General features: G+C 39.2%; 1 protein-coding gene across 3 annotated transcripts in view; it reads left to right on the top strand.

Moving 5' to 3' along the window:
• Window positions 1-26,819, top strand: part of TMEM63B (transmembrane protein 63B) — an 85,412-nt gene that overhangs the window by 25,670 nt on the left and 32,923 nt on the right. For 2 of the 3 annotated variants that reach the window (XR_011599741.1, XM_070932471.1), the window contains exons 2-3: window positions 22,259-22,460; window positions 24,277-24,356. Coding sequence is in view for 2 of the 3 variants with exons in the window: in XM_070932471.1 (XP_070788572.1) it covers window positions 22,281-22,460; window positions 24,277-24,356 (260 nt within the window). In the remaining variant the exon portion in view is untranslated. Of the gene's footprint in view, window positions 1-22,258; window positions 22,461-24,276; window positions 24,361-26,819 lie in introns of all 3 variants that reach the window. The other variant, XM_070932473.1, reaches the window with a different exon arrangement.

Below are 26,819 nucleotides of genomic sequence, written 5' to 3'. Positions count from 1 at the left end.
CCAAAGAATGCTCAAACTACTGCACCATTGCACTCATTTCACATGCTAGTAAGGGTATGCTTAAAATCCTACAAGCTAGGCTCCAGCAGTATGCAGATCAAGAACTATAAGAAGTACAGGCAGGATTTCGAAGAGGCAGAGGAACTAGAGATCACTCGGGCTGCTAGGAGTGAAAAGCTATTGCAATAGCCCGGGCTTGAAAACGCGTGGCTGGGGCCGAGGAGTGGTCCTCCTTAACAAGCTCCAAAACTGCTGCAAGCCTCAGATCCTTGTGGTCACTGGCATGCCTTCCCCTTTGCCACCAGTTGTGGGAGGAAGGTAAAGTCGCGAGCCTGGTGGGGGGCCCCTGGCAAGCTAGGCCACATGCCGCATGGCCTGGAATGCAGCCAGGCTGTGATGGCATAGCCATCCATGCAAGCTCAGTGAGGATGGTGGGGGGCCGCAGCAAGCTCTGGGGAGGGGAGGCCTAGCATGACTTACCTGTAGGCAGGAAGAGGCAGCTTAGTTGGGGCGCAGGGCAGGCACCACATGGGAAGGCTGCAGAGCAGACTGTGCGCATGAGCAAGTGCCACACAGTGTGCTATGCCGCTTGGAAGGTAAGGAGTGAGTGGGCGGGGCGAGTGAGAGGCTACCAGGTGACCTGTTCGGGGGCATGACCAGGCAGCGGTCGCTACTGGTTCAGTGACCCAGGCCAAATTAGCACTACCGGTTCGCAAGAACCGATGTGCACCGGCTGAAAACCACCACTGATTTATTTGTAATCTGTTTAATACTTTGTAAGACCTCCAATACCTTGAAGAAAATATATTTACATAAATTTTGCAACAATGAAGCAAACTAATTAATATTTATTTGTTTATTAAATTTATTTACCATCTATGTCTCTGGGGTTACTCTACTTGGCTTACAATAATCAGGCAGAAAAATGAAAGTGAAACAGAAGTAAAATATATATTTAAATGAAATTATCTTAAAATATTGAAACAGCAGAATATTAATAGCAATAACAGATGTTAAAATCACTTCAGATCTACTTCAGTCCTGTGCACATAACACAAAGCTAAAAACCTTCACACAAAAACAGATTTTACTTTTACTGGAATATTCCATTGAAAAAAGCATGAGCATGAAAAGAAAAGGTGATGTTTCTGGATCTTGATACTGACATTGGTGCAGTCAAGGATTGTATTTGGCTTTTTTTTCCCTGCAGCTATATAATTTTCTTATGTTTGACTTCTAATTTAATAAGATACCTAAATGTTTTACATTTGTGCTGCTTTCCTCCTATTCTAAAAGGCCTTTGGCCTGTGCATTTGCTCTGCCAAGCTTCATTTTGCTGTTTTCTACCCACTAGTTTATCAAGATCCTCCTGAATCTTGATGCTGTTCTTTCAGAAGTTCATCATCTCCATTATCTTTATTACTTGTGACTTTATGACTTAAGACAAATAAGATACCATTATTTCTAACCCCATAACCAAGGTGGGTGGGTGGGTGGATGGATGGATGGACGGATGGATGGATAATTGTACATGACTGGAATAGAGCCTTACCATACACCATTCAACATTTCCAGTTTGATGTAGAGCCACCAATTTACATCTATTGAGTAATATTGTTCAGCCACCTTCTGGAAGAGTGTAACCCACAAATGGAACATTCCCATGCACCCCAATAAATGATGGTTTCATGTTAATTCTTTCAAGCAAGCTCTGATTTTCAGTTGTAAGAACTAGATTCTTTTGTCCTCTCATTGATGAAGAGAGAAAACCCAGAAGTTTGAATGTTTATTCTTGTGTGTGCTGGGGTTCTCCTTTAAAAGAAGGTTATCTGCCAAATGTGAAATTCCATACTTTCCATATTAGAGGGATTTAAGTGACAGGAATAGACTGCAAACAAACTACATGACTTGACAGCATCTAAACAAGAGACTCCTGGCAGGGGAAGAATATAATAAATTCTTTCGTTTGATTTGAATGCCTGTGGTTTCTCAGAGTGCGGTCAGTCTTAATATAGCTCAGGTCCCAGATTGGGTGGGCTTGCAGTATCTATGTCCCTGTGCCATCTGGTGTTTCTTGCACAACTTGGTAAGAATCCTCACCAATAGTGTCAAGTTAGCTCTGGTTGTTGCTTTTTATTTCCAGAACAGAAGAAATTGGAAGTGCTAGGCAGGAGTCTGCAATCTTAAACACTCAAAGAGCCATTTGGACCCATTTCCCATAGAAAAGAAAACACTAAGGCTCTGGCCATTGCTTTGCCGTGTTCCCCCCCCCCCCCGCAGCCCTTCAGCCGAGGGTGGAGGGCGCGAGCTCCAGCCCAAAGCGGCAGGAGGCGAAGGCTGACTTGAGCACAAATGTGGCACGAAGGCAAGTACAGGGCCACTTCACTCCTGCACTAAGGCTCCGGTGACCCTCCTCCTCCTCCTTCTCCCCTCATGACCCCCTGACTGGCTGTGGCGTGGCCAGGAGGGTGCACACGAGCAGGGAGATCCTCCTCAAGCAAGTGGCTGGGCTCAGCCAAAGTGCAGCAAAGGGGCACGAGGCGAGCGGGTTGACCAGCTGACAAGCGTCTTTGGCAAGGGCGCTCCAGCTTTCTCCGAGCCTGACCCTGAGGCGGGCATGTGAGGTTTGGTGGAGTCAGCTCCCTTTTCCCACTACCCTGAGCTTAAAACTGTGGCTGGGCGCTGCGGCCCCATCCCCCTTTCCATAGTCCCACCCTCCCGGATCCCATTCCCACCCCTTCAGCCCTCATGTTAGCCAGACCCGGCAGTCACAGCCAGGTCGGGCCAGCGTCTCAGGGCAGAGAGCAGGTTGTGTGTCTTTTGCCCCCTTTTATGACCTTTCTTGCCAGAGTTATTAAGTGAACCACTGCACTTGTTAGATTAGTTACACAGTTGTTAAGTGAATCTGGATTCCCCATTGAATGGGTCAGAAGGTCGCAAAAAGGGATCACATGACCCCAGGATACCACAACCATCATAAATATGAGTCAGTTGCAGAGCGTTTGAATTTTGATCACGTAACCATGGGAATGCTGTAATGGTTGTAAGTGTGAAAAACGGTCATAAGTCACTTTTTTCAATGCCATTGTAACTTCGAACAGTCACTAAATGAACTGTTGTAAGTTGAGAACTATCTGTGCTTACACTTGTGAGAAAATAATTGCAAGACCACAATATTGGTTTTTCCTCCTATAATTACTAATTGGTTAAAATAATAGAATATCAGAATTGGAAAGGACCTTAGAGGTCTTCTAATCCCTTCTAATTTAAGCAGGAAACAATATATCATTTCAGACAATTGGCTGTCCAATCATTCCTTAAAAACCTCCAGTGATGGGGTACCATCATTTTTATTTTATTATTTTATTTTTTATTATGAACATTGCTTTTTCAGAAAAGTAATATACATGGGGGCATAGCCTTAATCAATCCTAAATGATATTCAGAACGTAATTGGAGATGTAAATGAGGAAAGAACCTAATGAGATTTGTATGGTAACAACCATTGTGCTACCAAAGATAATTTGTAAATTGGAAAAATTGCTAAAGAATGCAAAAACACTTTTGACCAATTCCTCTTTTTCAGGATTTGGGGGAAGGGTTGGTTGTTTTTTAAGGAATTTGAAAAGGAAAATCAAATTCCTCCAGATAGTAGTGGAGAGATCCATATGGACAATGCCATCTTCATCGCCCAAAAAAACCCTAAGCTCCCCAAATGGCAAATTTGAACCCTCAAAATTTTCATCTCTATCATCAGCATGCAAAGAACCTGTCTTGATAAATCTTCTGATTTCGAAAAACATCAGTAACACGACCCACACATTTCTGTGAAATTGCAAAACTTAACAGCAATTTTCCTTTGAGTGATCCGTCAATTGCCCTTAATCAGTTCATCAACCTTTCCCATTTGAAACTCAGTTGCTGTCACAGGTCATCCATCTGTCTTGATCACACAAATCAGCTCTTTCTGGTTCACCATTTTTACATGTTTTGGTTCAGTGACTCACAGTACTTATGTCAACACAATCATCACCATAAATAATCTGCATTCAGCAGTGAATTTCAACTGGAGGGACTCTTATCGGCAATCAAAAATTCAATTACTTAAGGGACACTGAAGAGTACTCACTGCAGGCTTCTGCTTCAAGCACATCAGTACTGCCATTGGTTGTTGGCTTACAACAGTGGAGACATTACTTTACATTCCAGCCTTTGTAATTTGATCCACAGCTATCGCTATCCAAGAACAGACAAGGAGGTAATTAAGGAGAAAAAACAGGAAGACTCTTTAAAAATGGAAGCAATGCCCAAATAAAGAGAACAAACTAGGCAGTGAGTCAGTGTGGCATTCAGAAATGGATCTTGGAAAACAAATGCTCATTAGGATCCATAATTTAAAGAAGCATATGTAAACACATCAAATGCAGGAGAGCAGCTAGGGGAGTTAATGTGATAGCTAAACTGCTGGACTAGAAATTGGGAGACCATGAATTCTGATCTTCCCTTAAGCACAGAAGCTGGTTGAATGACTTTGGGCCAGTCATAATGGGGTGGTGGTTGTTGTGGGAAAAGTAGGAAGAGGAAGCATTATGTACTCAGCTCTGAGTAATACCAAATAGAGAGAACATACACATTTAATTAATAAACATTGAACATCAAGACAGCTAAAAGAATAATAAAGGAGGATCAGGAAGCTGAGCAGGTATATTTGTAAGGGTCTACATAATATTTCAAGTTTGAGATTTGGAGTTACTCAGACCATTATGGAAATTGAGTTCTAAACAGGAAAAAAGGTTAGAATGGTCCATTTTAAATTTGGAACACCTCTTTTTAACTTGAAACAAGCGTGCTGCATTTGCCTTCTTCATTGGCAGCCCAGGCCAATTGCAGCTTGTCTCAGTGAAGGAATAACATGAAGATCTAGGACTCTTCAATGTTTTGAAAATTATATCCCATATGATAATATCTTGCAAAGTTTCTCCAAGGTTAAAGACCAGAATATTTGAATTATCTGGAGATGTCACCTTGAGACATAACATTTTATATGCTAATCTAAGCATTTAGCCATAACCCACCACACTGTAATCCACTGTTACACAGATCCAGTGAGTTCCAGTTGCTTTGTTTTGGCACCCAGTAAGAAGCAGAGTGCTATTCTAGAAAGCTTTGGTTTTCCAATAGATCATATGCTGCTGGATGTGACTGGAATAGTGCATTTCTAGTTTCCCATTATGAAGGAGCATTGAACTTTCCAGAAGTGAATATATACAGTTGTGCTCATAAATTTACATTCCCTGGCAGAATTTATTATTTCCTGGCCATTTTTCAGAGAATATGAATGATAACACGAGAACCTTTCTTTCACCCATGGTTAGTGTTTGGCTGAAGTCATTTATTATCAATCAACTGTGTTTATTCTTTTTCAATCATAATGACAACAGAAACTATCCAAATGACCCTGATCACAAGTTTACATACCCTGGTGATTGTGGCCTGATAAGATGCACACAGGTTGACACAAAGGCGTGTGAATGCCTATTAAAGTAACCATCCTCACCTGTGATCTGTTTGCATGTAATTAGTGTGTATGTATAAAAGGTCAATGAGTTTCTGGCCTCCTGACAGACCTTTGCATCCTTCATCCGGTGCTGCACTGACGTTTCTGGATTCTGAGTCATGGGGAAAGCAAAAGAATTGTCAAAGGATCTGTGGGAAAAGGTAGTTGAACTGTATAAAACAGGAAAGGGATATATAAAGATATCCAAGGAATTGAGAATGCCTATCAGCAGTGTTCAAACTCTAATGTTGAAACCAAACCACGGTCAGGTAGACCAACTAAACTTTCAGCCACAACTGCCAGGAAAATTGTTCGGGATGCAAAGAAAAACCCACAAATAACCTCAGGTGAAATACAGGACTCTCTGAAAACATGTGGTGTGGCTGTTGCAAGATGCACAATAAGGAGGCACTTGAAGAAAGATGGACTGCGTAGTTGAGTCGCCAGAAGAAAGCCATTACTACGCAAATGCCACAAAGTATCCCGCTTACAATACGCCAGCCAGCACAAAGACAAGCCTCAAACCTTCTGGCACAAAGTCATTTGGAGTGATGAGACCAAAATTGAACTTTTAGGCCACAACCATAAACGCTACATTTGGAGAGGAGTCAACAAGGCCTATGATGAAAAGTACACCATTCCTACTGTGAAACATGGAGGTGGATCGCTGATGTTTTGGGGATGTGTGAGCACAGGAAATTTGGTCAGAATTGATGGCACGATGAATGCAGTATGTTATCAAAAGATACTGGAGTACAATTTGCATTCATCAGCCTGGAAGCTGCGCATGGGACGTACTTGGACATTTCAACATGGCAATGATCCTAAACACAAGGCCAAGTCCACCTGTCATTGGCTAAGGCAGAATAAAGTGAAGGTTCTGGAGTGGCCATCTCAGTCCCCTGACCTCAATATCATTGAGCCACTCTGGGGAGATCTCAAACGTGCAGTTCATGCAAGACAGCCCAAGAATTTACAGGACCTGGAGGCTTTTTGCCAGGAAGAATGGGCAGCTTTACCATCTGAGAAGATAAAGAGCCTCATCCAGACATACCACAAAAGACTTCAAGCTGTCATTGATGTTAAAGGAGGCAATACACTGTATTAAGAACTGGGGTATGTAAACTTGTGATCAGGGTCATTTGGGTAGTTTCTGTTTTCATTATGATTGAAAAAGAGTAAACACAGTTGATTGATAATAAATGGCTTCAGCCAAACACTAACCATGAGTGAAAGAAAAGGTTTCATGTTATCATTCATATTCTCTGAAAAATGGCCAATAAATCATAAATTCTGCCAGGGTATGTAAACTTATGAGCCCAACTGTACATAGTAAAGTCTGAAATGTCTGATCCCAGAGCATTTTTGGGATGGTCTTTTTTAAATAAAAAGGGGGGATGGATTTGGTCTCTAAAAGAAGACAGTGGCCAAAACACATTGTGGCTTACCCAGGTTTTTGGGGTTTTCCATTTTCTTTTGTGGATAGTTTATTAATTGGATCCTAACCACTGGAGAAATTAGCATTTTTATTTCTACAATTGACTTCCTGAATGTGTTTGTTTTGTTCAATATACTTATTCCATTTCTGTCCTTTCTGTCTATGAGTATAAACGGACTGATGGTTCAGTTTTCACCCATGCAGTAGATAGAAAGAAACTTTTGGGATTTTTGTTACAATTACTTTATTGTGAACGTTGTGTCAAATCTGCTTGGATTTGGTTAGAATTTTAGCTTGAAGTTAAATAACTGTTGAAGTGAAGGAAACTTCTTAACAGGATTATAATGGTGAAAACAGTTATATACATCCTACTAAATACTAAATTTAAAAGGTATTTTATTGCCAAATTATGCATTTCATACATATATTTTAGAGTACATGCCTTGTATTCTTTAAATATATTATTCCTCCCTATAGGCACCGTAGACTAGAAAAGTAGGAATGTATTTCATCACATGGACTTTTGGGATTTCCCCAGACTGATGAGTCCTTAACTCTGTAGCATTTTTAGCTGTGACATTTTGCTAGTCATGTGTCTAACATGTCTCTCCATCTCACTCACACGTTAAGATGTCTACAGGATGCCCTGCATCACATCAATTGTTGCATGTTGATGTAGCATTCATCTCTTTATTGCCTTTCCAGAATATGGTTTGCTTGTTTATGTGCAAGCCTTTTGACGTGAATTCTTTCATCCACTGAGATATCCTGCAACTTATCAGCATGTATTTCTTGTCATCTTTTCCTCCTCAAGTTAATAGACCTTCTATTTTAGGAATAATGATGTTGCTACACAGTGTCAGGGTGTAGGAAATAACTGTATTAAGTAGTTAATGATTGAGGATGGTACTGTAGTCCAGGGACAAGAAAGGAAAAGGTGATTTCTTTCATCTCATTGCCCTGACACTCAAGGGACCTTGAGGCCAGCTGCTACTGTTCCAGGGACAGCTGTGCTACAGACTTCATCTTTAATAATATCATCATAAAGAAATAAAGAAATAGAGCATTACATTTACTCACAGATACCCATATCACAGTTTGGTTTCCTATCATTTACAAATAAGAGTTCTTTAAGATCATAAATAGTAGCAGGTACCGTATTTTTCAGAGTATAAGACTCACCAGAGTATAAGACGCAGCTTAGTTTTTGGGGAGGAAAATGGGGGGGGGGAATCTGCCTACCAGGTATTCATCTGGCTCGCGTCCTTAGTCTGGTCAGCTTTAGCACATTAGTTTGCTGTTTTATATCCCCTGCTTGGAGATCAAAAACAGCTTCTAAAGCACAACCGATCTTTGGAGAGAGAAGCAATGAGAAAAGCAGGCAAACCACGGAGATCACTTCACTCGCTAGTGTCTCATTAGTGCTGGAAAAAAGCTTCACAGCTGAGAATCAGAGGGAGCAGGCAAAGCATGGAAAATCGCTTCACTGAAAAAAAGCTTAGCATGGAGCTAGCATTGCTAGCTCCTCGTTAGGGCTGAAAAAAAAAGCTTTGAAAAAGCTACATTCGGAGTATAAAACGCACCCAAATTTTCAGCTTCTTTTAGGAGGGAAAAAAGTGTGTCTTATACTCCGAAAAAAAATGGTATTTCTTTTCACACAGTTTGGTGGAATAAAATATAATTCTCTACCAGATAGTAGATCTTCTTGTAAGTAGCTTCATCTTCGGTTGTTAACAGATTTGTCTGCTGCTGCTTTTGCCATTGCAACTCAAAGAATGCTTGCTCACTTGCATCAGTTTATCTTATTCTCCACAAAATGTCACCTTTGATCAGATCTCCTAATTATTAACATAATTAAAGCAAGTTAGTAAAGTACACAGGTATGTTATGATGGTTATATTTTCTCACTTAATGTATCCAAATTGTTACATTGTCAAGCAGCCAACTTTCACCAAGAACATAGATACTTCTTTGTTTGCTGAAATTCATTCAATTTAAGTCAATTCTTGCATTGTTTTCTTGGACATAAACTGAATCACTTCATGCTCATAAAGGTAATCCCACAATTATTTATTAGACACTTTTTTCAGCTTTATCTGTATTTGAAAGCTGGAGCCAAATACAGATAAATACAGGTGAGCTGGAGGCCAAGTTAAAAAACAAAAATTACCTTGATTAAATTGAAGTTACATTTCATTCAAAATAAATTAATGAAATACAGTTAACATATTTACTCCCATGTATTTCATTACTTCATTGTTCTTTGCAACATAAAACTGGTTTTGCAACAACTTGTATATGATTCTAGAGACTGAAAGGTTGAACAGAGATGCAGCCACAGATACTCACATATGCAAAAAATTGTGGCTATGTTGCATTAACATTGGGGAATACAGTACTACAGATGGCAATAATCAATTTTTCAAAAAAACCCATTATTTTTGAGTATGCATACATAATAGTGACTTATTTGAAATAAACAATTATGAAAATGGAGCCTCAAAAGAAATTATTTCAGGAACTTCTACAGAAAAATGTAATTCTGTACTGCATATTAACACATCCCATTTTCAATTGCACATAATTTAGAAGCTTAAGAAATATTGGTTCATGGAAAAGTAAAAGCTAACAAAATTACCTGAACAAAATAAATTTTAAAAATGGCAGAATCTGGCAAGGCAGCAGACATTTTTTTATTGTAGTAGATGCATTTTAAAAAAGAGATTCTGCATTAAAATGAATGAAGAGGTTCTAATACTTCACAAATTTCTAATGTTATCTGAAAAATATTTCAGGGAATAAATAATTGGAAAATATTTAATCCCCAGAGGGAACTATGCTATAATATTATGAAAATCTGCTGCTATTAATGATTAATAATTCAACTAGATCAATTATTTTAGGAGCTGCATCAAATTCTGCAGTTGTTTCATCTACCACTAAAACATGAAAATCGGAACTGCATTTATTGTACCTAGCAGTGATTTCAAAACCTGATCTAATAAGGAATCAGCTAGGAAGTTAAAACTGCACTAAGTACAGTTTTTCAAGGCAGTGCATACAAGGCAGAAAAAGGAGGAATGGGATAAACAAAACCTTTTTTCTCTCTTCAGACTGCAGATATTTCATTACAGCAAGGGTGAAATGCTCCTGGTTAAGATCGGATCACCCGATCTGGTAGTGATGGAGGCAGGTAGTTTGGAGAACCGGTAGCAAAAATCCCTGCCCTCCCCCCATGTCCAGCTGAGCCGCGCGATCATCAGAGGCTTTTTGTTTAATTTTTAAAAGCATTTTTTCTACAACCTCTTTGGCCAAAAAAATGCTTTTAAAAGTTTTTTAAAAAGCCTCTGAAGATTACGCGGCTCAGCTGGGATCATCAGAGGCTTTTAAAAGCATTTTTTCTACAACCTCTTTGGCAGAAGAGGTTTTAGAAAAAATGGTTTTAAAAGTAAAAAAAAAAAAGTTGGCCACGCCCACCCAGTCACATTACCCCCCCCAAGCCACGCCCACAGAACCGGTAGTAACAAATTTTACATTTCACCACTGCATTATAGCAAAGATTGTGTCAGCTATAGATAATTTTTTAAAAATGCCTTGGTGCAGAGGCTGAATGCAGCACTTATTACTACTTCTCTGTCATTGCCTTTTTTTGATCTGAAGTGCAGGTTGACTTTTGCAAGTGCATAGAATTTGCCATTTTCCATATCAGGTTTAATTGATGAGTGGAAGGTCAACTACCTAGTTAGCCCTTTCTAACCTTATTCTTGAAGCATTTGGCCACAGAAATCTAGCATTGCCTAGTTCAGCCCATACTTTTGATATAAAATATAGAAATCAAATATCCAACTGTGAGGATTTCGCCTTCAGATACATTACAAAATTGCAAATCTGTACATGGTTACTAGGGAGTGAACTTTCTAACTAAATGTGAATAAAGTAAAGGGGATCCAATCATTTTTCAGTTTAAGCTAAATGGTTGGTTGCTATATTGATATATATTTGGGCTGTGCTGTTCTGCCATAATGGTAGTTCAGCTTTCCAAGTTAAGCAGCCTTCCCAGCCTTATATGGTCCAGTGTAGAGCCTGCCTGGTGTCAAAGCCTTCTGTGGAGAATTCAAACAATTCAGCATGCATCTCCCAGAGTTTCTCCCAAAACAGTCTGCAAGTAACAGTAATCTTTGACTTACAATTTAGTGACCGTTCAAAATTGCAACAGCATTGAAAAAAAGTGACTTATGACTGTTTTTCAAACCATTGCAGCATCCCCATGGTCACATGATCAAAATTTGGATACCTGGCAACTGGTTCATATTGATCATGATTGCGGTGTCCCAGGTGATGTCATCCCTTTGGGTCAATAGGGAAGTCAGATTCACCTAACAATCGTGTTACTAACTTAACAGCTAGTGAATCACTTAACAAATGTCCCAAGAAATGTTGTAAAATAGGGCAAAACTCACTTAGCAACAGAAAGTTTGGGCTCAATTGTGGACGTAAGTCGAGGACTATCTGTATGTCTGCACGAGCAAGGCATTACTGTTTCACTTTCATTTTTTGAAAAGTAGCAGGTGAAATTTGCTTGCAGGAGCCAGTATTTAATTCATTTGGTGCATTTATGATCTACTGCAGTGATGGCTAACCTTTTCCAAACCGAGTGCCCAAAGTGGCTGTGCTTGCATGGGCTGGGGCGCATGCGCAGGGGCTGCGCACGCATTGCATTTTGGGGTTTTGGGTGAATGTGCACGTGCCCGAACCCCCAAGATGCAATGCATGCACAGCCCCCATGCATGTGCCCACCCCCACGCATGCACGTGCAGCCCCCATGTGCATGTGTGCCCCCTGCATGCGGCCTGCCCCTTGCACATGCACGGGCCTCCCCCCACATGCACCCCCCCCCACATGCCCGGGCCCACGCATGCATGCATACCGCCCACCGGTGCATATGCTTGTGGCCCCCACATGCACCCCACCCAACCCCCGCACATGTGTAGCGCCCTGCATGCACCCCACCCTCTGCGCATGCACAGCAGAGACCCAACGACCAGCTAGCCAGCAGGAGGTGTGCGCGCATGTGTGGTGGAATTGAGCTGGGGCAACAGCTCATGTGCCCACAGAGAGGGTGCTGCATGCCAGCTGTGGCACACATGCCATAGGTTCGTCATCACGGATCTACTGCGTTACAGAATGCGGCCGCGCGGGTAATTACAGGAGCAACTCGACGCTCCCATGTAACACCACTCCTGCGCGAGCTGCACTGGCTCCCGGTGGTCTTCGGGGTGCGATTCAAGGTGCTGGTTGCTACCTTTAAAGCACTCCATGGCTTGGGACCTGGGTATTTACAAGACTGCCTTCTGCCACCGATAGCCTCCCATCGACCAGTATGCTCCCACAGAGAGGGGCTCCTCCGGATGCCATTGGCTAGGCAATATCGGCTGACGACCCCCAGGGGGAGAGCATTCTCTGTGGGGGCCCCTACCTTCTGGAATGAGCCCCCCCCCGGGAGATTTGTAGGATTCCCGACCTTCGTACCTTTCGTCACGCCCTAAAAACATTATTATTCCAACAATGGCCTAACTATTTTAATGGGTTGTTTTATTAGAGTTTTGGCCAATTTATTTAATTGTTTTAATTGTTTTTAATTTTTATATTGTCATGGTTTTATTTCTGGCTGTACACCACCCTGAGTCCTTTGGGAGAAGGGCGGTATAGAAATTCAATAAAATAAATAAATAAATAAATACTACTATTGGAAGGTTTGAAATTTACAAACATTGCATTTGAAATTTACAAACATTGCAAAGCCAGGCATCAAATATTTACAAACAATAACATAGTAAAATGAATAAAAGAGTCAGCAGGATAATAAGTAACTTAACAAGGTTGAATATATGGGTGTTCCATCTTACTGCTAGGTCAGGTATCTGACAGGACAAGTGGCCTTTGAATCAAATCCAAAATAAATGTTCCATACTGCAGACGAGATGCAGTGAGGTTGTTTATCTAAATCCAGTAAGTAAGGCTTTGGACGTTGCCAAGATGCCAAGGAAAGCTTCTTTAGCTTAGTAAAGGATTTCTACGGTCATATGGGAAAAGATAAGTCCTTCAGGTACCCTGGGCACAAGCTATTTAGAGCTTTAGATGAAATGTCCTCTGAATCCAGGCTGATTATCTGGATTTTTATAGCATTGTATTGTATTGTATTTATATCAATAGGCTTGTGCAATTTTATTTTTTAATAATGTAAGCTTCTCAGAGTTGCCTTGTGGTAAGATGGGTGGCTAATAAATTTTACAAACAAACAAATTCAGAAGCCAGAGTGGGTGCTGTAAAATAGGATATATCTGCTTCCACGAATGGACAGGAAGAGATTAAATCCCAAAACTCCACTTTCTCCTTTTCCTCTTCCTCCTCCTCACATATCTATTTAAAATGCAGATAACCACCAATTGATCTCAATATAAAACAATGCCAGATTATGTTTTATTGATTTCCTGGAAAGTCGGACTGTATATCCATGCCAGCTTGACTTTTCAGAGGTAAAAGTAGAAAACTTTTAGAGTTCTACTGGGATAACTTCGGCATTTTCAGTCTATTTTTCTCCTTTTGTAGCTGATACATACTGAAAATGTAATATGTTTTCTTGCTGAAAACTGAAAAGAAAATTACTCCTGTTACTAAATGGTACAGTACTGAGGTATCTCACAAAATTACAAAGACAGATTTGAGGTCTCTAATGTGCCCTCTTTTCCCTAGGTAAAAGGACTATATACCAGAGGTGGGTTTCAGCAGGTTCTGACCAGTTCTGGAGAACCGGTAGCGGAAATTTTGAGTAGTTCGGAGAAATGGTAGTAAAAATTCTGACTGGCCCCGCCCCCATCTATTCTCTGCCTCCCAAGTCCCAGCTGATCAGAAGGAAATGGGGATTTTACAGTATCTTTCCCCTGCAACTCCCACCAAGCCACGCCCATTGAACCATGCCACGCCCACCAAGCCACACCCACAGAACCGGTAGTAAAAGTTTTTGAAACCCAAGATTTTATATATATAAAATCCTTCATGGAATTAGTTACGTCAAGTTGTGGAGGACTCCCATCACTGAACATATCCAAATAGAACATAAAAAGCAATTCTACTCTGATCGAGGACTCATTGGCCTAAACATCCCTCCGTAATGGTATTAGCTGGTCCTAAGCTTTATCCTAAAATTCTCCTACCTTGCTTCTGTAGTGTATACAATGAACAATCACTTATCATTTTGAGAACCTGTTTAAGTATCTGAAAATGAATGAAAGCAGGGGAAGTTTTGACAGAAAGAAGAGGTTATCATTCCTGAATAAGAAAGGTACAGTGCTGTTGTAAAAAAGTCTTGTATCCTTTTTCTGACTATAAAAGAGTTGATGGGTAAAATAAAGAGGGACAAAATTTTTTAAAAAGGAATTAAGAATAACAGCTTGGGGAACAATCTTGTAAAGTCTGTCAGAACTCAATGATACTGTTGGAAGAAATGCCCATCTGGGTTCAGTTCCAAGTGGGAGAAAGACACTGGAAACATGGAGACTGCTTGGAAAGATGGTTTAATGGTGGACAGGACCACATGGTAGCTGACCATATGGAATGGAGAGAGAGAGATTTATACTGTATTCTGATTGGTTGTCAGATTCCCATCGGGCCAGGCAGAGGTAACTTTGTAGGTTGTCTTGAGTCCCAGGCTTGGTTGAATCATGCTGGGTGATGTAATCTTCCCAGGTGCCATGTGGTGAGATAGGTAAAGGACTAATCCTATTATGTCCTGAGGGTGAAGGTCTTTTGTGTTGTAGATAAGCTGGCCCAGCCTTTTGTCTTGTAGATAGGATGGCCCAGTCGTTCTGGGGCTATTAGCAAAGGAAGGGGCTGCTCTCCAAGAGCATGTTTCTCCTTTTCTCATCCAGGGTGGTATAATATTCTGCCTTTTTAATATTTCCTAGAATATTTCATTCTTTAGGAGAGGGGTGAGTGCTAAATTTCTACAATACTGTATTAGAAAAACTTTTTTTTTTTTTGAAGAATCAAATTTCTGAGAGAAGACAGGGGAAAACACATTCTTTTCACACTGACTATCATTATCACAAGCCTGATCTCTCCCAGTGAAAAAATATTCAGTTGCTAACATACATTCTCCCCCTTTTCCTGCTCAGTCTTCTCTGGTCTCACCTCTGTTGTGCAAACTACATTTTCCTATATTAAGTTGTCAGTTCTGCAAAACCACATTTCTAAGTTTTTGTGCAATGCTTCCAACTGTCTAGATCACCTGTCTAACTCATCCCCTTCAGTTAAATTCATGAAGTATTCATGAAGAGCCTTGGTACTACAGTGGTTTAAAGCACCCTGTTATTAACACAGCTGCCTGCAATTTACTGCTGGTTCGAATCTCTCCAAGGCTCAAGGTTGACTCAGCCTTCCATCCTTTCTAAGGTAGGTTAAATGAGGACCCAGTTTGTGGGGGCAATAAGCTGACTTTGTATAAATATACAAAAGTATGAAGGCTATTGCTTAACGCACTGTAAGCCGCCCTGAGTCTCCGGAGAAGGGCGGCATATAAATCAAATTAAAAAAAAAAAAAAAAGTATCTTATTATCATCTGCAAAGTGGAGAAATAGCTTTGCTGTTCTTTACTGTTCCAAAGCTGGTGCCCTCTTACTGATGAGCACAGATAACTATTTTAAAAGGGGAAGGGGAATCATAAAAAAAATCATTTGGTTGCTTTTTGCCAGTTTGATAAAATGATATTGCACATGGAATTTTATATTGAGGACCTGTATAGGTTCCAGGAAACTTGAGAGAAGGAGATAAAAGATTTAGGGGGAGAGCAGAGCTCTACTGTTCAAAGCTCCTAAAACCTCGACAAATCATAGGAAAGTCTCAGTACCATAGTAACGCTCACACAACCACATTCCACAGAAGAGGATTTTATTTTTTATTTATGTTTATTAAATTTATATGCCACCCATCTCACTGTCACGGAAGGGTATGGGCCACCTGATTGAAGGATTAGGAAAAAGCCCTTTCCCAGTATTAAAATCTTTGCACTGAAAAGAAAATGTCTTTTAACTGCACCTAAAGGACAACTTTGAGGAAACAGAGGCATATTCTCTCAGCAAATCAAAAACAAATAGTTGAAAGTAAGCAACTATAGACCTGTAGTGACCCAAAAGTTGAAGAGTTGGTGTCTCCTTCTTGTTTCTTTTTATCCCCTTCTGTCCTGGAGTCACTTCTGCTGTTTTATAGGGGAAGGCAGGGATGCTAAATTATTTAAAAGGACCTGAGCAAGGTCTGAAGTCACAGCACCTTTTCCCTCTTTCTTGGCTTAACAATCAACAACAAGTTGTTTGGCAATGAAATTGGAAAGAGGGTGAAAATGCCATACGAATGATAGGAGATATTTAAAAGGTGTGGAGGTTTTGTGCTTGGTATTTTGGGTGATGCTCCTTCAGGAAGAGTCCAACCTCAGCCTTTGAACCTTACTGGGTTTCTTTCTGAGCCTAATCACCCCTCACATGGAGGTTATTTGGTTAAAATAATTATAATAAAAATACAGAAACCCCTTTGTGGTCTTGGAGTGGAGGAGGATAAAAATAATTGGTTACTCTCTAATGTCAGAAGTAATGCATATGCGAATACTTGTTATTGGGATGAGTCAGCCTGCTTGTGCCTTGATTGAGAGGGTCAGATGAGGACTAAATGAGACCCTGTTGATGCTATGGCTGTTGGACTGTCCCAGGGAGGGGCTAAAGAGTGGCAAAAACAGTTCCCTTCTTCTATGAGAGTGCCTTTGCTACACAGCCTGTCCCAAGCATAGAGACTTTGCTAGTTGCAAAGTTTGGGTAGCTGATTATCTTGCACTGTGGAACACATTTTTTGATCTCAACATTTCCTGAGATTACTAAAGTTATAGCACAACCTATACCGATTGGAATCAGTAGACGGTGTTAAATAATTGCAGAGTCATTTGTGACGCAAATGTTGACTTTGGTTGCTATGGCAGGAGTAATATTTCAGCTATTCAAAACTGGCTAAGCAAAGCCTAGGATATGTTTTGCTAAATTGTCTGGTTTTTAAGGTCAGAATCATTAGAGGATATATTAAGAGGCTTTGGAAGAAGAAACTTGATTTTTTCATATATGTCAATAATTGTATAGATAGCATTTATCTCCTTCTTGTATGCAAAATTGACAAAATATTCAAATTGTTCAATTTATAAGCTAGTGCAAAAAGGATAGTGGCTAGTTTTTATCACTCCATATTAATGTATTTCTTATAGTTTGCATACTGTAGCAGTAGCATTCATAGAACTCTAGTGATTATATTGTTACACATTATATAACAATAATTATTTTATTTATTTATTTATTATTAAATTCATTAAAAAGCACTGCATTCACAGTTAGTGTTGTTGTTCAATAGCTACCAGCTCTTCATGATCCAGCAGATATCAGTTTGCCAGAATTTCTGTCATTAATTGCTTTGAGTTCTTGTAAGCTTATGCTTGCATTATTAGAGTTAGTATCTAACTACCTTGTCCTCCATTAGCCTCTTTTGAATGGCTTCAAATTTTCCCGGCATCAGGGACTTCTCCAGTGTCTTCTTCCTTTGTATTAGGTTCCAAAATATCTTAAACTTCATAATTAGTGGTTCTAATAAGGAATCTAATTTTATTTCATCCAGAATTCAATTTATTGTTCTTCTGGTGGTCCAAGGTAATGTCAATAGCGTTATCCAGCCACAATTCAAATGTGGCTATTTTTTATTTCTTCATCCTTCATCCTTTCACAGCCATGTGTTTTAGCTAGGAATACCATGGCTTTGACAGCAACTACAATGTCAGGATGATATTTCTGCACTTTAATATTTTGTCCAGATATGTCATAGTTTTCTCCCAAGTAGCTGGTGCTTATTTCAACACTACAATCACTGTCCATGAAATGTTGAACCTAGGAATATGAAGTTTGTAACTACTTCAACTTCTTCTCCATCAATCTTCTCTGGATTGGTATGGCCTATCAATGTAATCTTAGTTTTCTTTAATACTGAGTAGCAGATCAGGTTTTGGGTTTCATAATTATGTAGGTTTTCCTTGTTTCCAGCCATCAAAATAGTGTCATTAGTATATGATATTTGTTATTCATTTTTTTCCATTTCCTATTTAGCATTTTTCACTACATATCCTGTATATAAATTAATTAAATAAGATGACATCAACAACCTTGGTCACAACTTTCCCAATTTAGGGCCATTTAGTCATAGGCAGATGGTATACCTGGCTCATGGTCACCTAGATAGCTTTATGCCTTAGGTGACACTAAGTTTTCACTTGATGCCTTAATTACTACATCAATCTGGCTCTATGAGTTTTATTTTATGGGACTTATAAAAACTATATTATTATTTGTTTTTATCTCACCTTCATTATTTTTTTATAAATAACTCAAGGCAGTAAACATACCTAATACATACATACCCTGTTTCCCCGAAAATAAGACCCAACCGGAAAATAAGCCTACTGTCTTTTCACTATAAATCCCTTCTGTAGTAAAAGGGAATAACTCTTTTTATTCCAAACGTTATTCATAGTTTATCCAGGGTTATCCATTTCTGCAGGCTTTTGTCTTACTATTTTTTCCCAAAGGATCTTCGCAGTGCTGATTCCTACTTGCACTCTCAGATCTCAGACTTGCTGTTTTGATTTTTGTCTTTTTCTCCATCTAGAACTATAGCAGAGCCCCCTCTCTCTATCTCTGCATCCCATCTTTGAATTTAATGCACAACGTGGCTCTGTTCCCAGATCTTTTGTGCCTCTTATTAAGTAAACTGAGTCCCAGCCAGATGGTGATTCCCTCTATGTGCACTGCCTGTCAATCAATATCCTGCATGGCCCTTTGTTTACCATTCTTCTGCCAGCCTCCATCCATGTGAGCCAGCCTCATTCAAGCCAGTAGGAATTAATTAGAGAAAACCGGTGGGGGTGGGGGGACTCCAGTGATGTGATACTGCAGGTTTTATAATGAAGCATATTCAGTTGCCAATGTTCTCTGCTGGGGTGGTGTTTGTTATAAAGCAACCTAAAAGAATCAGACTTCAGCTTTTAGCATTAGACTCAATTCGCTATGCCAAGTCAGCCCTGGGCTTGAGGAAATGGGTTTTACAGATTTAATCTAGATCAGGATCGGCAACATTGACTATGGAAGAGCCAACTCAACATGTCGAGTGAGCAGTTTTCTTCCTGGGATCCAGAGTTTGGGTGCCACCTGGGAAGGAGGGTTAAAGCAGCCCCACCTTCCCCTTAATTGGCAAGTTTAATTTATTTATTTATTTAAAAAAATTGAAAACAAGCATCTGCATGGGTGTGTCCAGGAAAAGTGTCAAGCCAAGAAGACAGAAGACATATGGAAAAGATTTAACTCCAACCCAAAGGAAAGCACCTCAACAGTAGTCTTTAGATCAGAGTGTCCAATCTTAGCAACTTCAAGTCTTGTGGACTTCAACTCCCAGAATGGCTGGCTGGGGAATTCTGGGAGTTGGAAGTCCATGAGTCTTAAAGTTGCCAAGATTAGACATCCGTTCTTTAGATAGCAAGAGAAACTTCTCTGAGCTGCAAGACGCTGAGAGGCAGACCTGAGAGATGGGGGTGAGAAAAGCCCATTGAGAGTCTAAAAACCCCAAACAAGCCTAAAACCAAAACAAGCCCACTGCTTGCAACCACCCAGGTGCAGAGCTCTACTGACCAGCTCCACAAATTGTGAATGCTGAGGGAAAGAAAAGCCCATTGGCGAGTCTATAAAGGAGTGGAAAGGGTTTTCAGATGCAAATGGAATGAGATTGACTACAAAAGCTGAAGACCTGGGTGGGAAAGGGAGATTTAAAGAAATAGTAGTTAAGAAAACATAGTGCTGACATAGGAATAGAATGTAGAAATGTATGGATTATAAATAATCCTAGAAATAGAATAGTATTACATTTACATCAATGCAAAGAGTAGAATAAATTATGAGTTTAGTTTTGTACAATAAAACAGTTCTGTTGGGAAAAAAATGATTCAGTCTTTGCGTCTATGTTCTGTGCCATGTTGTGAAAAACCATAATACTGACTGTATTTTAGCATCCAATAGAAGCCCATTTCCCATTTCCTTTTCTTTTTTAGTTGGATTGACTTTAGTAAGTTTCCTATGCCAATCCATACTGTCTGCAGAATGATAGGCTGTGACCATACACTTATGATCAGTTGGACAGAATGAATGTTACCCTTGCTAGCATTAAAAGCTTTTGTATGATCTGATGAAATTTCAGTGAGCCCTTGAAGTAGATGAAATGTCCAGGATTAAAAGGACATGTTTCAGTGTAGTACAGATAAAAGAGACAAAACTTCACCACCCCTATCAAAACATAGGCAGAAATTCAGTGGCTTTTAGGTGAGGACTTGTGGCAGATTAGATGTTTCTGTGAATGACTCCATTAGCTTGGATTGCACCACAATGAAGTCGGCAGCCAGCAGAAGTTCTGGCTGACAAAAATCTGTCTGGAGAAATGGGAGATTGAGGAATCTCCCACTTGCTCTCTAGATAACCTGCCCCTTGCAAAGAGACTATAGGAATTGAGTTTTTTTGTGGTTGATTGTGAATTGAGTTGCTTGGGAGCCAAGGGAATATCAACGCACCCATATCTCTGCTTTGCACTTTTTATGGACATATGATCAGCAAAAACCTCACTTTCATAAACAACTCTGGATAAAATTAATTTACAACCTAAGAGTGATATTCCAAATAGCAGAAAGAGCAAAGACACACAGTGAGTTGCCTTCTTTTTTTAGAATTAAGGCTAAAAAAACAAACAAACCACACTGTCTTAAAAGAGTTTAATTTAAAAGGAAAAAGCTGAACAAGATCAGGATTCAAGCAAGTTTTAAATGGATAAGGGGAATAGTAATTTTAGAAAACAAAAGAATAACATTTTCTGACAAAAGTGCCTTTGAAAACATTAAAATTAATTAGACAGACTGGACCTTCTTGGGAATGCTGATTGTTTACTATTAAACAAAATAGATAATTGGTACAAAATAAGAAGATAAGGGTAATTTGAGCCAGACTGTGTGACTTTAACTGCGGAGAGCTAATTGGAATTAAATATTAAAGGCAGAGGAAAGCAAAACAAAAAAGGAGAAGCCATCTTTTTACTTTCTCCTTAGTACTTCATATACAGTATGTTCACTTTATCATAATGGCAACAAGAAAAATTGGGAAAAAGAAGGAAAGAACAAATTACAGATAAGGGCATTTCACCATATTTATGGCAGAAATTGAGGAAATGATAAAAAGATGACTACAACTGTTGCCAATAGTTTGAATGCTTTTAAAAAGAAAATGAAAGAAGGGTATGCAGGAATAAAAAAAAAGATATGAAAGAAGAACTTGTTTCTTTTAAAATTGAAGGACAAACAGAAAAAAGCCATGGAAGATCATTTCAATATTTGATCACTGCTTCAAGATGCACAAAGATGGAAAGATTCAGCACTGCCCACCATAGAAGAATGGCTGGCGAAATTGTCAGAATTTGTTGAGATGGACAAACTAACTTTTTTGATCAGAAAAAAGACAATATCTAAAGTTTCCAATGGTGACCAGAAACCTCTTACGAACTTTTTGCATAAAAATGAAAAAAAAATTAACATGTGATTTATGGTTTTGATGATTCAAGAGTATAGATTATAGAAAGAAGACAGTCATGATGTATCTTTAGAGAAGTATAATTGTACTTATGAACTTCTATGAAGGATATCACAACCTACTTCTTTACACTTTTTTCTACTTTTCTTTCTACCTTCATTTTTCTTTTTTCTTTTTCTTTTTTCTTATTGCATTTTTAGCTTTTTTGGTTATTTCTTTCTTTTTCTCTTTTTTATTTTACTTTGTATCTGTTCTTATTGTTCTTAATTTTTTAAAACAAAAAATAGTACATAGGCAGATTTTTATATGGTTTCAGATGTTTCTAAACATATTAAAATTGTGTAAGTTTATATCTGCAGGGTATCTCATCCAAAAGATTATCCTGCCATCTTGTTTTCAGTCTTGGGCAGTCAAGCAAAGTCAAGCAAACTGATTCCTGTAGGATAGTTGTCAAAAGGAAACTAGTCATTCCATATCCTGCTTGGTGGTTTTGTAGTCCAAATAATCTGCCAGTTAAATTGGGCATTTTTCCCTTTTGCTTCTAACCAAGTTCTTTTCCTTCTTCCACAGGTAAAACAATGAAGCAATAGAGATGCTTCCCTTTATGATCGTCACCCTGGGCTCTGCAGGGACCACCTGCAGGTCTTCCAGCTGCAACAACAGCAGCACCAAGGATTACTGCTACAGCGCGCGCATCCGCAGTACTGTGCTGCAGGGATTGCCTTTCGGAGGGGTGCCCACTGTCCTCGCCCTCGATTTCATGTGCTTTCTTGTAAGTGCTGTTGTCCTCTAGCTTGGTGCAAAGGTGCTCATCCCCTGCAGGAGCAGTTCAAAGCACACAATCTCTGCGAGACCTCACACATAGGCAGCATATGGGTTTAACAAAAGCTTTTCTTATCTAGGATTCTTTGCATGCTCATTTTGTTACTCAACTGCAGTTTGGCACCCATGGTGCAAGGTTGCTTTGCCTGGGTAAGCAGACAAAGGTCTTTTGTGGGACAAAAGAGAGACAGCAACTCATGTGGGATGTGAGAGCGCATTGTCAGGATTGCTAGAAGCTCTCAGGGATCTAAGATACCAATGCAAGTAATTTATCGACATAAATAATTCTGCCTCATACCCAATAGCAATTTATTCCATCGTTTAGGATCCATCACGGAAAAAAGAAGATTTTGTTGATGTTAAATGTATTTGTAGTGGGACCTGCAGAAGGATCTAAGAATGTGGAATTGGCTATGCCACAAGTGGGAACCTGCGGGTAATTTGGGCCTAAGTCATGTAAGGCAGAGGTCCCCAACCTTTTGGGCACCAGGGACCAGTTCCGTGGAGAGATGTTTTTCTGTGAACTGGAGGGGTGTGTGGTTTCCTGTGCTGCCTGCATCCCATGAATGAGGCTTTGCTTGTTTACGCAGACCAATTTCTGGCATGCTGCGGACTGGTGCCAGTCCATGGACCAAGGTTTGGGGACCCCTGATGTAAGGCTTTATACTCAACTCAGTCTCTTGAATTGGCAAACTTTTTAGGTATTTCAAAACCAGTGATGGGAATGATGATTGAACTAGAAATCTTTATCAGAATGTAGCAGCATGGATACTCAGTGGTACCCCTAGAATGTGCCACCCAGCACCCATCCTGCTGCATTCTGATAAAGGCTTCCAGTTATGATTGATTCCCCTGATTTTGCCAGCCTAGACAATCCTAACTGGCAGTGATCCATCTTTCAGAAAGTATCTGGTTAAGGCTCTTTCCAGCTCTACCACCTGAAATTCATTGGTGGCAGCAGAAGTAACTGATCTGAAGCCCTAGGTAGCTGGAGGAACAGTGGGGGGTTGGGAGAAACTCCAAGTAAGATATAAGCAATCCTTTGTGTCTATCTCATCAGATCTTACTTTGTTCTAAAGTACTCTGAAAAATGATTTTAAAAAAGAACCTGGTCTGTCTCATATACATTGAAAGCAGGTTAAATCTAAGTTTCTATGCACTGCCATAGGAATAGGGAACCTATGGTCATTCGGACGTGGCTGAACCATAGCCTCCAGCTGCCCACATTATTAGTCATGCTTGTTAAAACTGATCAGAATTGTACTTCAGCCAAATCTGGTAAAATCCAGTCCTATCCTACATCCATGGGAGAAGGTTCCATTATTGAAAACTCTAGAGGGGAATATGATGCCACATCAGGCCTCATAATTCTGCTTTCTGAGTACCAGAAATAGTTGAAGATGTGGGACTTTTATAAGTCTTATTCTGCAAACAGAAGGTCTGAAATCCTTGAAGTTACCTGAAAGATCTTTTGCTTGCTGCCAATGGTTGAAGCACTACCCACCCAATAGAATCTAAGTGCTGGCAGAAAATTGGTCTGTATCCTTTTATTAGATTCTGTAGTTAGCAGATTGGATTTACGTACATGTCATCTTTTATGCAATCTGCATAAGTCTCTTTTGGCTGGCAAATTTGGATTTTCCAATGAAGAGGTTCTGTGTTTGGATATGGAGCAATTTATTTATTTATTTATTGCAACGTATTTTTGGAAACACTGCCAAACGATCACATTTTTGCCTTATATTTCCTTATTTGCCTTTCTACAGGCACTGCTGTTTGTTTTTTCCATTTTGCGCAAAGTGGCCTGGGATTATGGACGTCTGGCATTGGTAACTGATGCTGACAGGCAAGTATAACTTTTTTAAAAAAATTAGGGTGTGAAGGAACATCTTCTTGGATCAAATAGCAGCAGGGCTGAACTTAGGAGGAATTTCTGAAGCAGATATTCTTGCTAACCGGCAGTTCAAGACTTTGCTGTTCAAATCTTCAGTACCCCAAAAATTTGCACTTGCAAATGGCTTGATGCTTTTGTTTTAAATCATAATGTTGGAAAAATGCTTCATAATTTAAAAATGGAAAAAAGAAAAAGCATGCCCTGGACGTTAGCATCCTAAGACACCCCTGCTCAATTCTCTGGATCCCAGTTGGTACCTCAAGCTATGGTTGTTGTAAAAAAAAAAAAAAAGGCTATGATGTAGTAGGAAGTCCAGCCTGATCTGCCCTCATAAAGACCAAACTGAAGAGACACCATCTGTCCTTTCTCCAAAATGTTGAATGGCCTTTCTAGTAAAAACTGGTGGATTGTAACTTTTAATGGGAAACTGGGAAATGTTAAACATAAAGGGACTGATATTCACTATTATTTAATTTTAGTCAGAAATGAAGACCTCTTTGAGTTGAATTTATCAACTACATGGACATGTCCACTTAGGGTTCTTGGGAGCAGTTCAGATGTGTTTTGCCATTGTCATAATCTAGGATTCTTTTTAAATTTCTCAATCTTCTTTTGTATTTCTATTACCATGAACTGTGGCCTACTGTCCTTGATTTTGCCTTTTTAAGGCAGATTTGCCAGAAAAGCATCCTGTTCTGTCATATTTATCTCAGGCCCCTCTTTGTTTTGGATTGTACTGCATTGCATCGTGTTTCATTGCATTCTCTTTATGCTGTTTTTCCACCAATAAATTTAAGGGTGAAAAAAAATACTGTACTGAATGCTTTTCATCATCATCATCATCATCATCATCATCATCATCATAGGGTGGGGGGGGGTATTATTAAACACAGTTCTTAAAATACTTTGATTCTTTTTTTCCCTTAATTTCTTTATCTAAGTATTATAAGGTATGAAGTAGTTGGTATGAATGGTTGAAAAATAAGGAAATAAGTTAAATGAATGAAGAAAGGAGGGGGGAAATGTGGCCGATCAATTTATATGATAGAGGGAATGAAAGAAAGTAGAAAATGAATGTTAAATAAGTTAATACTAAAATATCTGTAAATATTGATATATAGAAAGAAAGGATCACTGCATCCAGCCGAAAAGAAAAGTGATATTTTCTTTTTTCTTTTTTTTTCTATAAATGTTACATGTCTATGTTTTGTTTTTAATGTGTTTAAAATAAAAAACTTTTTTTAAAAAAGAATAAAAAATAAACACAGTTCTTAAATCTAATTCAACAAGAGAAACTTATAAGTCTTAGTAACTCAAAACAGTGATCAACAATCAAGGTGCAAAGCAGGAACAGGCTTATGTTTGGACTTAACTACTACTAAAGTCTTTCTCCATATCTTTTTCTACTAAATGAAACTTCAATGTCAGTGGGGTTTGTCATTCAGAGTCCTTGTTATTCACAGTTCCACACAGAGAGAGAGAGAGAGAGGTCGCTTGCAGATTGTATGCACAATATAAGGGGAGGGGGAATGTAAACAACTATGCAATGCTAGGATATCATCATTCTTAGCCTGAAAAATAGTTTGATGCAAAAGGCAGATATTTGCTTTTATGGATATTTATTTTCCAGTCAATTTTAGGACAACATATGGTGCCTTTATTGGTACAGACATTACATCTGCCAAAATGAAAGCTGGCAAGAATGCCTGATTGAAAGCATAAGGTATCTTGAGTCAGAAGCTTGTAGCACGAAGGTTTGGATCAAACAATGCATCATTAATTATAACTTCACTGAAATGAAGGGGAGAGAAATAACTGTTAGTGTCATTGACCTTTATGTATATTGATACAAGTCTGCCATGGAAAGCAGAGATACTCGGTGAAATTAAATCTTCTGATCAGATGTGATATCATCTGCAACAGATGATATTAAAAAATAAATAAACAAATAAACAGATGTTTATTTTGAGATGATTGTATTGAAATCCCTTGAAATTAATTGAAACCAGTTTCACCTGATCACAGATTGATTCATTGGTATTTGTTAACCATTGGTTTATCTCTTTTATCCTGCAATCTCTACCCTGGAATATTGTGAAACATATGTGCATCCGCAATATAATTCAGGGTATTATGATGGAAGAGAGAATTTTAAAAAGGCTTTTAAAAAGAAAAAAATTCCAACCCCAGCTAATGAAAATGAAGAAACACTGTTATGTGTATATAAACTTTATTTTCTCCTGGGATGACAGTATTTCTGAAGGGAAAACTCAGGAATATCAACTAGTCTATTTCTGCATTTATCATTTTCATTTGCAGCTCTTCAATGCATTTTGAGATTTTGCACTGTCTTTCTGCAAATCTTTTTTTCTTATTTCTCTGGCCTGATATGTTTGTGCAACCACATTTATTTTG

Source organism: Pituophis catenifer, unplaced genomic scaffold, assembly GCF_029215685.1.
Source record: "Pituophis catenifer annectens isolate HBS135680 unplaced genomic scaffold, rPitCat1.0.hap2 SCAF_1, whole genome shotgun sequence".
In the NCBI taxonomy this organism is placed as follows: domain Eukaryota; kingdom Metazoa; phylum Chordata; class Lepidosauria; order Squamata; family Colubridae; genus Pituophis; species Pituophis catenifer.
Note: the sequence above shows the minus strand (reverse complement) of the source record. Positions and strands in the feature narration are given on the sequence as shown.